We start from the raw sequence: 15,270 nt of genomic DNA, 5'->3' as shown, positions 1-15,270 counted from the left end.
GTTGCTGCTGTCTTACTCAAACCATTATTTGCTGAAGGCTGTGCATTTTCAGCAGGCAGCAATCTTGGCCCTGGCCCAGAGCCAGGTGAGAAGCGTGTTGGAAATTGATGAAAGCTGAGTCCTAGTTTGTTTGGAAATAAAAATAATAATATTTCTTCACATTTGTATAGTGCTGAACTATTGGCATAGTTCTTTTGCATCCATCATTTCATTTGATCCACACAACAGCCCTGAGAGGTGAGCAACTTAGAGACTATTGGCCCAAAAGGAAACACACCTCGTTATAGCAATGCAGAAGCTCAAGCTATATTCCAGCAATGCCAGCCTCATGCCATGCATTCCATCTGCACAGCCATGAATGTAGCAATTATTAATTAAATGGCACCTTAGGTCAGGAGGGCTTCCAGGATTTTACAGCCATACTTTGAAGATCTTTGAGGAGTGAGATGTATACCAATAGGGCACGTGTCCATTTTATAGATGAGATGATAAAAACCAAACAGAGGTGATATGGAAAAGAACCATAATAGAGAGGCCAACTTGAACCTTTATGGACTTGGCTCTTCACCATGGATATTTTAGAGAAATCCCTTTAAGCGCTTGTTGCTAAGTTTGTTGAACGTCCATAAATAGTCCAAGTTGAGGGAGAAAAGCTGGGCTAATGTCTTCGAAGCTAATGATTCAGCTATGCAGGTTTATCTCTTTCAGTGCATTTACAGTGATAATGTCTTCTGCAGATGTACAGGCAGCATGTGACTTTCCGGGTCTCCTTTCGACTCTAGAGTCATTCCCTCTCAAGTACAGTATGATGTTTTCTTGATCTTCCTCCTGAAAAACATTTTAAGTAAGAAAAATACTCCTAGGTATTTTGTCTGCTTTTTAGGGATTAGTGTTTGAGGAGGTTTGCAGCTGCTCAGCACATTCCTAAGGGATGCAGACCCTTTCCTTTAAAGGCCCAAGTATTATACAACCTAAGGCTCTGGGGGTGGGGAAAGTAAAGAGACTGTGCAAACAAATGATAGATGGAAAAGATATAAAGACAAATTTCAATCTGCTAACCAAACGAAGTTCCCTTGGCTTCAGCGGTCCCAAATAAAATGAGGCTGCAAAGCTTCTGGAGCAGGAAACCACTCTAGCAGAGCCTTAATATGCTCCCTATGAAATCACGTCTCGTTGCCTTGCTTATTTTCCAGCCTGAAGTGTGTTTCATCTTTGTTCGTGTTGGCTGGGAAAATTGTCTGTATATTTGTGATCCCCTCCTCCCACTTTCTCTCTACCTTACTTGCTCTACCACTACCCAAAAATAAATAAATGAATTAATTAAAACACCTCAGTTGAAAGGAAGAATATGTCTGAGAAAGCTTACAGACTCAAAGGACCAGAAATATTGTGTGAAAAGCTGCATTAATAGTAGGAGAGGCTGAGAACTCCTAGAAGAAACAGACAACAGGATCTAGTGCTGGTTTTTTAAGCATAGACTCCTTTTTTAAAATAAAAATCTTGCATAGAGCCTCAATATATGAAACAGATCAAAGCAGTATTTTTATTGGTGTAAATCTGCTTTTAAAGTACAAATTTATAGAGTACTTATTATACTGTCAGTCAATGAGAACAATGAGGCTGTTTTCATGAACTAAAAATATTGAGATCAGGATTATGAATCAGTTATAGTTTTATATTCATTTCAGCATCTGGTTTTGGTTTAGGTAGTCCAATATCAAGAAAATTCTGATTAGCATAGATAAGTTACTGTAATCTTGAGCTTTAAATTGATTTAGATGGAAAAAAGAAGATTTTTTTGTTTTAAAGTTGAGTCACTATCATCACCTAGCAGCTATTCCCCTTCATAAATATTAATTGGATAAGCCCCAACATGTATAATAGGCATCGCAACAACTGATAATGAGATGGTATGATATTAAGCATGTTGATTTTCGCTACCCAACCACGGTCTAACATGAACCCAGCCTAGGCCCTTGAGCCTTCTATGGCATGTGATTGAACCTTGCTGCTGTGTGTCAAGTTATAGGCTCACCTGTACAGCTTTATTGGAGGAGGCACACACAGGCTTGAATGAAAAAATAAACCTATGCAAAGCTACATGTATTCTAATCAATAGTATATTGTTCAGAAGTTCCAAGGCATACGGTGATTCTTTCTTCCAGGGTTTACATAAAACAATGCTAGCAGCCTTCGAGACATTGCGGTGGTATCTAATGCAGGGAAACTGGGTCCTGGGTCTCTTGCTCATGTCAGTGAGGGTTGCTCATTTGAATGGATGTGTCACCGTTTTTCAAATTGAAATGTGATTTTCTGCTAATTCCAGAGTATCTCAGAACACAGTTTAAAAGCTCCTGCTCACTGAAACCAATACGAATACTGTAACTATCGCACAAAATCCTGTAAGGATGGAAATAAATACATGTGGTAAAAGTACTTATAGCACCTTGCAAGTTCTTTTTTCTTTTTTTTCTTTTGTTTTGAGATGGAGTCTTGCTCTCACCCAGGCTGGAGTGCAGTGGCATGATCTCAGCTCACTGCAACCTCTGCCTCCGGGGTTCAAGTGATTCTCCTGCCTCAGCCTCCCAAGTAGCTGGGATTACAGGTGTGCACCATCCACACCGAGGTAATTTTGTATTTTTAGTAGAGATGGGGTTTTGCCATGCTGGCCAGGCTGGTCTTGAACTCTTGGTCTCAAGTGATCCACCTGCCTTGGCCTCCCAAAGTGCTGGGATTGCAGGCGTGAGCCACACCTTACAAGTTCTTAATAAAACTTATTAGCATTAAGTGATAAGGCATTTTATTTTAAAAGATTTCTACTTCCAGCCATCCTGTTTATTGACCCATCTTTGTTCAGTCATCTTTTCTTTTGAGGACACCCTGGGGATATGTGCTCTGCATCCTTTCCCATGGTGTTAGGTTGATTTTGCCTCCTCTGCTTCCTCTTTTGATCTGCGGTCTACCTTTCTGAGCTAGCTGGCCTTTTGTTTGTACCGCCATTAAAGTTCTACTTTACTATAGGTCTTTCTTTGTCTCTCTTACTCTATTGCAGCATTTGCACTTTTATAACCACTAAAGCACCTAACACCATGCCTTGTTCATTTAAGATACAAATGTGTGTACATTTGTGGAATTGAATTGTGGCATCATTTGTGTGTATGTAAAGTGCTATAGGGAAAGAACCAGTATAGACCCCCCCAATCCATGTTCTCCCTTAAGAAATAGGTTGAAAGCAATTGTCAATGTAAAGTCTCATGAGATCTGCCCCTTTAAAAAGCATGCTTACTGAGGACATGGGTATCTTGCCGAGAGACACCACTTGATTAAAATGTAAATTAGGTTATTTAGAATTTTGTAACTGAAATCTAATTGGAATCATTTTGAAAGTTTTCTTGCAATGGAAACATCAGATGCTATGGAATGCATGTGTTCAAATATCTTACCATTTTGAATTTAGGATTGTTTCCAGTTCACTTTTTTTTCCCCAGATACTAAACATTTTGAAAGGAATAAATTAATTATGTGTCTCTCTTCCTCTCAGCTGGTATATTTTTGATTTCCATAGAAATCTTTCAGTTTCCCTAAAAAGGTAAGTGTTGTCACAGTGATTGGCACGCTTAAGAGTTAGTGATTTTGGCTACAGAAGAGTGATGCCTGGGGCAGGGGGTGGGTGGTACCCGGATACAGGTTTAGAACAGTTTCAATTTGGACTCTAATATTAATTGGTTTGAAGTAACTTATTGGTTTGGGTTAGACAGATATTTGATTTGTCTGATGTGTTCTGAAGTCCAAGTAAGTATGGCATGATTATTTGTTAATAGTTACTACTATAGAATTGGAAAAGCCTTCTAAGTTGAACTTCACGCTTTACAAATCACAAGTGCCTGGCCTTTAGTGCTGAATGGAGGCAGTACTGACTCAATAACCAAGCTACTCTCAACTCACTTTCTTTGTAGTTCGAGTCTGACTGGAGGGGGGAAGAGAGGAAAGGGGGAAAGAAACAGATAGTTATTATTTGCAGTGAATGAGAGTACTCGCTTTGCAGTTATAGGCTTGGTTTGAATTCTGGAATTGCCACTTTTTAGCTATATGACCTTGGGCAAAGTGTTTAAAAATTTTTAGTCTACTTTTCCTCATCTGCCAAATGTGGTTAATAACACCCACCTCATCAGGTAGTTGTGGGGTTTAAGTCAAACAACATGTATAAAGGGCCCAGATATGTGTACAGTATCCCTTGATAAATAGTACTGCAAATTATTCCTACTTTTGTTTCTCTCCTTAAAGAAATCCAACTTCCAAATGTAGAACTTTCTGTTGCTTAAGTTAATGCTGAGTTGGTAATCAATAATTCTTTTGGATCACAATGTTTTCATTAGAAATGAGCATCTAGGGCCGGGCGCGGTGGCTCACTCCTGTAATCCCAGCACTTTGGGAGGCCAAGGTGGGTGGATCACTTGAGGTCGGGAGTTCAAGATCAGCATGGTCAACATGGTGAAAACCCATCTCTACTAAAAATACAAAAGTTAGCTGGGCGTGGTGGCAGGTGCCTATAATCCCAGCTACTAGGGAGGCTGAGGCAGGAGAATCTCTTGAACCCGGGAGGTGGAGGTTGCAGTGAGCCAAGATTGTGCCACTGTACTCCAGCCTGGGTGACAGAGTGAGACTTTGTCTCAAAAAAAAAAAGGGAATGAGCACCTTGGTTTAGCACTTTATTGCTCCATTCAAGCTGTAGACATTTTAGGAACACATATGTTCAGGTATGGTTTGTGTTCTTGATTGTATGGGACATGAGATCATGGCTCAATAAATGAAATCAAAACTTCCTTAGATGTGTTCTGTGGAACTCCAGAGTTTTCAGTAACATTTTAATGGCATATGTCTCCAAATTTGCCTTTATTAAATCCTACAATGGATACATTTGTGGGGATTTTGTAGTGCTGTAGTGATTTTTGTCTCTAGACAAAATCTCTAACTTTGGTTTCTAACCCTAGAGACAAACCAAATGACTTACTTAGTGGCTAAAATGATGGACTTCAGAATCACCTTAGACCTGGTCTAGCTAGACAATGCAGAACTGTTGTTCTAGTCCCTGGCGCCCTCTTACTTGTTGTGTTAGTCTTACTCGCTGTAGACAAGTGACAACCTCTCTGAGCTTCAGTTTTCTAATCAGTAGAAGGGGGATAATGGTAGTTCTTTCCTTAAAATGAAATGATAGAGCTTAGATGAGATGAGATAATACGTATAAAGCATTCACCAAGTTCTTAGAACATAGTAGGTGCCTAACAGATAATCCTGTTTCTCCTTGTACATCCCCTCTTCCCTCCCTCTCCTTCTTGTCCTTATTTTCTCCTTTTTTCTCCACTGAGTTTTTAGAAAAGGAGAAAACTAGAGAGGTGAGCTTCAGGAAAAATATCTTTATTTCTGGATTGGCTTTGATTGCTGTGATTTTAGGACACAGACTATAGTTGTAGATGTTGCCCTGGCTGCGTATCAATAATGACTTCTTTTCCTTGATGTTTCTTCACAGGAAGGATCAGAATGTTCTCTCTCCAGTCAACTGCTGGAATCTCCTCTTAAACCAGGTGAAGCGGGAAAGCAGGGACCATACCACCCTGAGTGACATCTACCTGAATAATATCATTCCTCGATTTGTACAAGTCAGCGAGGACTCAGGAAGACTCTTTAAAAAGGTACAGAGATATTTCTAGTCACAGAGGTTCTTGGGTGGAGCAATGACACAATTTTTAAAATCCTATTAGATATTATGTTGATTACCTGGGTGACAAAATTATCTGTACACCAGACCAACATGACATGCAATTTACCCATGTAACAAACTTGCACATATACCCCCCTTGAACCTAAAATAAAAGTTGGAAAGAAAAAATAAAAGAAAGAATATCTTATTGGCCCACTTCATAGGCTTTCCACTTGTCATTCCCTACCACATACTTGCGGAGAAAAAAAATATTTGAATTGGCATTCCTTTCTTCCTTTCTGAGCTGAATTAATAGTAGCCTTGGGAAAGGAACCATTTGCAAGGTATAAACCCAGGACTGGTACTATAATTCATAATCTGCATCTATTAACAAAAACTGTGTTTTGGGACGTTTTCTTAAAGTGATTTGTGAAGCTGTTGAGCTTAAGGGGCCAACACTGTCATTTTATGTTTTCCTATTCTAGTTCATTTAGCAAACTCATACACGTTTATGTTTTTAGTTTAGTTTTCTTCCCAGGGTCTTATCTTGGCCAAGGTAGACTCAAAAGTGTGGTTATTCTTATCGTGGTATGTCTTTGTCTTTGGGTCTCTGAATGCTTTCGGAACTCAATTGTTATCGTACTTCCTTGGGTATAGGTTGAACAATTTGACAAAGGAAAACTCAAAATAATCATGATAATCTTAAGGAGCCAATTCACCTTACCTGTCAATGATGGAACTAGCCTCTTGAAAATCCAGGAAGCTCTTTTCTAAGCTGTCTCAGCTTGAGCTCAAAGTGGAATCATTTATTCATGAGGTTGGGTTACAGACAGCGGTGAAGGCCCCAACCATTGTATATGATATGCCATGTCTACCATTCAAGCATTGACATCCCCGGAAGACTTTCCAGAAGGCAAATAATCTTCCTAAAAGTTATAGGTAGAAAAAGATTATAGAGGGCTATTTAGAATTCATCAGTTTCCAGGTGACAAAATCCATTATTAAAATTTGAAAGTATGAGAGAAAAGACTGGTAAACAGGATTGTAGTCGATACAGTCAAAGCTCTTGATCAGCTTTCCGGTTCTCAGGAATTTTTCCAGTTTTCACTAGATCTGGAATTAATACCCCATTTTTTTTCTGTAATTACCAGCCTGATCAAATAACTGATTTGGAATCTTCCATCTACCTAATTGCATCCGTGAAGGTGCTTTCCCTGTGTCTTAGAGACAGAATATTGAGGGTACAATCATCTGACGACGAAAAGAAGGCAGAGAAAGATAACTCCTCCCAGAGCTCACTGGCTATTATTAGTAGCCCGGCTGTGCTGTGGTTGGGGCCACACCTCATTTTGGAGTGAGGGTACTTCTCACCATCTCCTCCATGGTTTCCAGCATCAGCTTCAGCTTGGTTGTCATTAATTTGAATTATTCTGCAATACTTGGTGATGCATGTGTGTGACTAAAATTAAAACCTATTTAGGTGAAATTTTGACAGCTCGTCTCTGTGACCTTGACAGCCACTTAGACTATCTCAAGAAGGAAAGGGCTTGACTGATAGTTTCCTCCTCCGTTTTCTTTGTTCATCTGAGAAAACAACTTTTATAAGATCTGTTCACCTAGCTAGACTGCACCCAGTCTCTCAGCTCCCTTTTTACCAAGTCTTAGAAGGTTAGAGAAAAACCAGGCTAGATAATTTAATAGCCTCTCCAGATCTCAGAGATGCTTATACTGAAGGCAGCCAGATAGCAAAGTCACGAGTGTTCCTGGCTCTTCAAGTGCCCTATGCATATTTCACCAAAGGTAGGTACATGGCATGTATACAAGGTGTGGGGCATATGACATCCATGAAGAAAATTCGTCTGTGAATGATATTCCTAGCCATGGGCTCAGGGTTGACTTCCTTAAGCCGTGTATTACTATGCTAGAGCGTGAGGAAGAACTTATTTCTCATAGGACTGTTTATATATTACATTTCACTGAAGAAAAGTATGCCTATCATAATTTAATAGCTATATGCATTTTCACAAACTGAATTCACACCTGTGTAACCAGCACCCAGATCAAGAAACAGAACATTTCTGTACCCTAGAAGCCCCCTCATATTCCCTTCTAGTCATCTCCCCACCCTAAATCCCCAAGGATAACAACTGTCTTGACTTTTAACAGCAGAGATTAGCTTTGCTTGGTTTCATACTTTATATAAATAGAATTGCACAGTATGTACTCTTTTTTGTTTGGTTTCTTTCAATATTATGTTTGTGAGATTTATTCATACTGTTGTGTATAGTTGCAGATCATAGGAATTTCTCTTGATCTTTGTAACTTTGGATCAATTAAATTGTAGTTGATTAGAGACATGCCCAGGGTTGTTGAATGGCCAATGATTACTATCCCACAGGGTGAATAATCTCTTTTCTCCCTCCCTTGGGGCATTCCCATGTAGGCAGAAAACTCTTAAATTAGGAGCTGGTTGGCAGATCATAAAAATAGATTGAGCCAAGCACCATGGATCATTCCTGTAATCCCAACAACTCAGGAGGTCAAGGTGGGAAAATGCTTGAGGCCAGAAGTTCAAGAACAACCTGGGCAACATAACAAGACCTTGTCTCTAAAAAAATTTTAAAAGTTAGCTGAGCATGGTGGCCTGTGCCTGTAGCCACAGCTACTTGGGATGCTGAGGTGGGAATATTGCATGAGCCCAGGTGTTTGAGGATGCAGTGAGCCGTGATCATGCCACTGCACTCCAGCCTGGGCAACAGAACGAGACCCTGATAGTTTGAGGATGCAGTGAGCTGTAATCATGCCACTGCACTCCAGCCTGGGCAACAGAGACCCTGATAGTTTGAGGATGCAGTGAGCTGTAATCATGCCACTGCACTCCAGCCTGGGCAACAGAGAGAGACCCTGACTCCTAAAAAAAAAAATTGATTCATTCTCTTTTGGCTGGGTAAAGAGCCTCTCTGCTTTCTAGTAATGGGCAAAGAAACATTCTTCATACCACACCCCAGTTTTTTAACCTTTTGTTTAGAGTGTCGTTGCACATGAATTAGAATCCTACTGGTTAAGATATAGTATCAGATAACAGTCCTAAGGAATGTCCTCAGCCATTCTGTAGTTACATGAATCTTCCCGGGGATTTGCTTTGTGCTATCAGAGGAGATGCCTTTTCCAAGTGACCCTTTCTCTTGGGCCTAGCTCTGCTCTTAACTCTGAGACCTTGGACAATGACTTCTTTCTGTGCCTCAGTTCCCTAAACTTTAAAAAAAGAGTGTGGTCTATGCGATCTCCATGGTGCCTTCCAAATTCAGGATACCACAGTTCTGTGACGATAAGGGGATCCTACACTGGGGGCTTCCTTCTGGTTGTTAGGTTACCTTTGTTAAATTGTGATAGGTAAATTGTAATCCCACAGATAAGGACAAACAAAAGTGGATATAGGTGTGGAGAGGGCTAGCTTAAGCAAATGAAGACCAGATTTCTTGAAGAATGAAGCATTATTTCAGGTGCTGATATCTACAATGTCAGCAATGAAGAAATGCCAAATTGGGATCCAAATACATAAAATAGATATGTTTTACCAGTAAATTTGGTTCCAGTGGCAAAAGGACCCATTTCTCTGGGGACATAGACTTAGAAAAGATACCTTAATTTGTGGTATGGCTGTACACACCTGTGCTTTATGTGAATTTGAGTCTGTTTGTCACTAGCAAAAGTCAACATTTTTAAAAATCTTTTTTTAATCTATAAAACTTAATGATTCACTGCAAAAATTATGATAATAGGAGTCATTATATTTTGAACCTCTATGTGCCAGGTATTGTGTTAAGCACTTTATATGTATTATCTCCTTTAATCCTTACCATAATTTTATAAAGTAGTTACTATTGTCATCATCGCTGTTTTATGAAGGAAGAAACTATGGCTTAAAGAGATTAAGCAGGCCAGGCACAGTGGCTCAAGCCTGTAATCCCAGCCCTTTGGGAGGTTGAGGTGGGAGGATCGCTTGAAGCAAGGAATTCAAGACCAGCCTGGGCAACATAGCAAGACTCTGTCTCTACCTCCCTCCCCCACTTAAAAAAAATTAGCTAGGCATGATGGTACACACCTGTAGGCCTAGCTACCCAGGAGGCTGAGACAGGAAGGATCACTTGAGCCCAGAAATTTGAGGCTGCAGTGATCTATAATCATGCCACTGTACTCTAGCCTGAGTAACAGAGCCAGACCCTGTCTGTTTAAAAACAAAACAAAAACAAAAAACAAAAAACAAAACAGAGGGCTGGGAGCGGTGGCTCACGCCTGTAATCGCAGCGCTTTGGGAGGCCAAGGTGGGCAGATCACCTGAGGTCAGGAGTTCAAGACCAGCTTGGCCAACATGGTGAAACCCCGTCTCTACAAAAACACAAAAATTAGCCAGGCAAGATGGCCAGTGCCTGTAATCCCAGCTACTCAAGAGATTGAAGCAGGAGAATCTCTTGAACCCGGGAAGTGGAGGTTGCAGTGAGCAGAGATCATGCTGTTGCACTTCAGTCTAGGCAACAGAGCAAGACTTCGTCTCAAAAAAAAAGAAGGGAGAGAGAGATTAAGAAAAATGAAATGAAGCTAGCGTTTAACTCCAGTTACCTGGCTCTAGAATCCAACGTTTTCATCTACATACTGTATTAGGATTCTCTAAGTATGTTGTACAGAGAAGAGAAAATCCTGGATTTTCTGTTTCATTGAATTCAGATATTTCACTTAGTTATAGAATTAACCTAATTTTTCTTTTGCACATAAACCTTCAAAGGGTATGGAGATGTTGAACATCAACATTGGATTGTTTTTCCTACCTGGGGTTGGGGCAAGCAGCTGGAAGTTGGGAATGAAATAGGGCAGCATGTTTACACTCCCCAGGGGCAAAATATCTCTGCCCCCTGTAAGAGGGAAACAAGGACTCATTAAATGTGAGAATTGGCCCCAAATCTGGCTCACAGCTAATTTAGCTAATTTAGGGATGTCAGGGTGGCTGCACAATTGGCCCCTCTATGCTATTGAACCCCCTTAAGGGGGGAGGCTCCTTACTAGCCCTCTGGTTTGTGGTAATGTCTGCTGGGACATATTTTACATTTTGCATGAAGCCATGTTGGAGATTCCTTTAGCTAAATATAACATCTGGAGAAAGTAGCCTCCTGTTCACAGCTTAAAAACAGACTGACTTTGTCTAGGACGAGAGGGAAAATTGAGCCCGTTTGGTGCTCCTGACATCTCCTTTCATGTAATGAAAGCTCAGTCTGTCTAACCTCTGTTGGAACCAGGGTTTGGGCAAATATTATTGCTGCCACCTTCATTTGTTTAATGCGGTGGCTTCAAAAACCATGGGCAAAAACTGCCAAGTTTGACTCCCATCTCCCTGTGGTCTCCATGAGGGGCATGTTCTAAAGAAGCCCACCAAGAACAGAAATAATTTTTCCCACTTGCTTAGTTTAAACTGAAATAAACTTGGGTGTGCTTTTTCCTACAGGAGAGAGGATAATCCTGTTTTCTCTTTTTGGTTAGCTGGAACACACTAAAAGTACCTCTGACTTTGCTTTCTCAAATCACTGTTTCTAGCCCTTCACAGCTGCTCACACTTAAGCTTGGAAGCTGGTCAGTTCAGACAGTGCTAAGGCTCAGTTGCATCCTTGTTTTTACAGCACTGCAGTGAACTGTACTCCTGTTTTGCTGTTAGGACTCTTAAGTTTCTATGGCAAAAATTTAGGTTAAATTGAAAAAGCCAAGTCAGATTCCCTATAGACCAGTAGCTTTCAACTTTGCCTGGGCATGAAAGTTACTTGGGGAGTTTTAAAAAAATCCTTGTGACCTTGAATAAACAAAGGTTTCTTAGAATATAAAAAGCATGAACCATAAAATTTTATAAAGGATAAGTCAGACTTCATCAAGTCTTGGACTTTTGTTCCTAGAAAGACTTTATTTTCAAAATGAAAGACAAGACGCAGACTGGGAGAAAATATTTGTGATATGTATCTGACATGGACTTATATCAGATTATAGAATAAAGAACTCTGAGAACTCAGTAATAAGACAAACTACCCAAATTTTTAAAAATGGAAACAGGTTTTAATAAACATTTCACTAATAAAAATATACAAATGGCTAATCAACACATGAAAATATGCTCAATATCATCACTCGTGATGGAAACGCAAGTTAAAACTGTAAGAAGATATACCATACATTCACTAGGATGGTTAAAATTAAAACATCTGGCAATACCAAGTGTTAAGGAAGTTGGCCAGAACCCTCATATGTTGCTAGTGAGAGTGTGAAAGTGGTACAACCACTTTGGAAAATAGTGGCAGTTTCTTATGACATTAAATTTGTACTTGTCATATGACCCAGTAATTCCAGGTATTTATAGGCATCTACCCAAGAGAAATAAAAGCATATGTCTAAACAAAGACTTGCACCTGAATATTCATAAAGCTTTTGTGATAGGCTGAGTAATGCCTCCCTCAAAAAAAAAGAAAAAAAAAAAAAAGAGGTCCATATTCTAACCTTTGGAACCTGTGAATGTTACCTTATGCATGTAATACTTTGCAGATATGACTAATTTAAGGATCTTGTGATGGGGATATTATGCTTAATTAGCTGGGTGGGCTGTAAATGCAATCACAAGTGTCCTCATAAGAAGGAGATTACAGATAAAAGAGAGGAAGGTCATGTGATAGAAGCAGAGGGAAACAGAGTCATAGAAAGAGGATGCTATGCCACTGGCTTTGAATACAGAGGAAGTGGCCATGAGCCAGTGAATACAGCTCTAGATGCTGGAAAAGGCAAGGAAACGGATTCTTCCTGAGAGCCTCCGGAGCAGAAGCCGCCCTGCTGACTCACTGGTTTCAGCCCAGTGAAATTGGTTTTGGAGTTCTGACCTCCAGAACTCTAAGAGAACAAATGTATGTTGTTTTAAGCCACCATGTTTGCAGTAATTTGTTACAGCTGCCTTAGGTACTTTATTCATAATAGCCCAAACTGGAAACAACCCAAATGTCCATCAACAGATGAATGGAAAAACATATTGTAGTGTATCCATATATCAATACTACTCAGCAATAAGAAGGGAAATGCTGATACAATATAAATGAGCTCAAAAAACATTATGTTGATAAAAAGAAGCCAAGCACAATGAGTACATTCCGTATGATTCTGTTTCTATAAAATTTTAGAAAAAACAAATCTGATCTATAGTGATAGAGAATAGATCATTGATTGCCTTGGGGCCAGGATGGGGATGAAGGATTGACTGCTAAGGGACACAAGGGAGTTTGTAGGGTTTTTATAGCCTACATTATATAACATTTTAAACAATGCTTTATAACATTTTTATAATGTTACATAATCTTGACCATGGTGGTACATTAGACAGACTTTATCATATTATACACTTAAAATGTGTACATTTTATTATGTAAATTATGCCTCAATAAAGTTGATCTAATTTAAAAAATACCCATGCCAAGACCCTACCCCAGCACGATTTAGTCAGAATCTCTGGAGTAGGGCCTGGGTGATTGTTGCCTACAGCTAGGGCTGAGAATCACTGCTGCACTGTTTTCTATCTTGGGGAAACTGCAGAGCACAGAGAATATCTGATGCCCTAAGATCCTGTCTATCTGTATGTGAGCCATGTTTGCCTCTGCAACAGACAGTGTTAAAGCATCTAGGCTAGTTTCTCTAGGCAACCCATTGTGGTTTCCTACTTTATTCTTGGAGGGTGATGAAGGGTGAAGTTAGCTTCAGATAAATAAATCTGGTGACAAAGGGTGAATCTGGCTTCCTTCACACTGCAGGAAGTGGGGAATGCAAGAAGAGTGCTGAGGAAGGAATGTAAGAGGCTCAGTTAATACTTTTCTCCAGGGCCTTGGAGATGTTAAACATGTCCTTTTGCCATTAGTGAATCAGTCACAACAGTCAGATTTCTTTTGGCACTAAGGAAATGAATCTGGTAGTTAAAAAGGATAAATGAGATTTAAAACTAAAAGCAGTGCATGTTACCTATCTGTTTGGTATCCGTTTGGACTGAGATAGGATTTCCTATGGCGTTTCTTGAGTCCAGCTGTTTGGCATGTGTGAGAAGAGTGGATGATGAAACTGTGAGAAGGCATTTTGGGTGGTGTGATGGTCATAAATAAGAAGAGGAGAAGTGGTGACCCACAATGCTGGTATAGTTGAATGTCCCTGGTAAGTGCTGTGGATTGAATGAATGGAGGAAAAGAATGGTTTTCCAAAGGTTGTGTCCCTGTGCTCTGCCCCCTTAAGAAAGGGTTTAACTCTTTGGGAGAAGGAGTAGATGAGTGATTTAACCCTCCCTCCCTTCCCCGTCTACCATATCCCTCCTGCTCGTCTGAACTCAGTATCTGTGATTGGACTGAATTTCCTCCACATTATAGCATGGTCACTAACAGCGTTTGCACAGTGCTTTACAGACAGCTGTTCCAGTTGCCCAGTTTATCTTGTTGGTAGCAAAAATCTGTTCTAATTAATTGAGCTTTATTCTCTCATATCTGATGAAAAGATCCTCTTTGGAGAAAAGAATAGAATGTGAAGCTGAGCTTATTTGAGTAGGGGATGGAAGGCTGCCAGCTACTTCAAAGGTATCTCTGCTGATAAGGGGCGTCAGGTTTGCTGCCAAAGCCAACACCGAGGGGAGCTTTGCAGCTCGTGCTGTTGGGGTTGTTTTAGCTTTGGTTTCTGTGACACTGGGTCAGCAGCATCTGTGTGCTCTCCCTTGAGGCTGCTCTCTGGGTGGTCCAGGCTTTTATTTAGACTTAGGAAGGTGCAGCTCAAAGGGAATGTGTGCATCAAAGATGTCTGTAGTCTTTTGCTTAGGTTAGTTTGTGTGTTTGCCTTTTTGGTGTTTTAGTTCTTAGGTATCTGCCTTTTCTAAAAGAGCTCAAGGTGCTATATTTAGAACTTTCAAAAGTATAATAGTACTTCGATTTGTATAAATCAAAGGATTATTAAGGGAATCTGAAGACGAGGAATGGAATATGGGAAATGGAATATGGGAAAGAGAGGTGCAGTAGACAAAAAATAAAAGTGTCCATATGCAACCTTGTATTGGAATACTACCCTAAATTAGGAGATTATACAGTCAATAAGTATTTTAGTGAATACTGCATGCACAGCATTATGCTGCTAGGTGCTTAAAAGAGCTTGAAAATCAAATTGAGGAGTAAGATTTGCCTCCCAAGGGAGCTTGGGGTTTTTGGTTTATTTAGGTCTCTCAAAACTTTCTGTGGGATGATGATGATGACAAAGTAATAATAGTAACCTTTCGTAAAATTCACACTGTGAATACCTCCCACTGTAGTAGGCCCTAGATGTGTATTTTCTCTGAACCTTTCATCTATTTTTGCAAAGTTTTTTTCCTAAACTATTTATGAAAGTATAAAATACTTAGAGAAAGTACACATATTATAAAGTGTACAGCTCAATGAATTTTTACAAACTGAATACAGCTATGTAATCAGCACCCAGATGAAGAAAGAATGTTACTAGTATCCCATGAACCCTCCTTCTCTCCACTTCAAGTCATT

The 15,270-nt window shown here is 39.9% G+C and overlaps 1 protein-coding gene across 12 annotated transcripts in view; it reads left to right on the top strand.

Annotated features, from left to right (window-relative positions):
* Positions 1-15,270, top strand: part of SRGAP2 (SLIT-ROBO Rho GTPase activating protein 2) — a 254,501-nt gene that overhangs the window by 127,212 nt on the left and 112,019 nt on the right. For all 12 annotated transcript variants that reach the window (XM_003822926.6, XM_008976531.5, XM_063599687.1 and 9 more), the window contains one exon: positions 5,528-5,690. In XM_003822926.6, coding sequence (XP_003822974.1) covers positions 5,528-5,690 — 163 coding nt within the window. The remainder of the gene's footprint in view (positions 1-5,527; positions 5,691-15,270) is intronic.

This window comes from Pan paniscus, chromosome 1 (genome assembly GCF_029289425.2).
Source record: "Pan paniscus chromosome 1, NHGRI_mPanPan1-v2.0_pri, whole genome shotgun sequence".
Lineage (NCBI taxonomy): Eukaryota > Metazoa > Chordata > Mammalia > Primates > Hominidae > Pan > Pan paniscus.
This window is presented reverse-complemented; position numbering and strand designations above follow the sequence as displayed.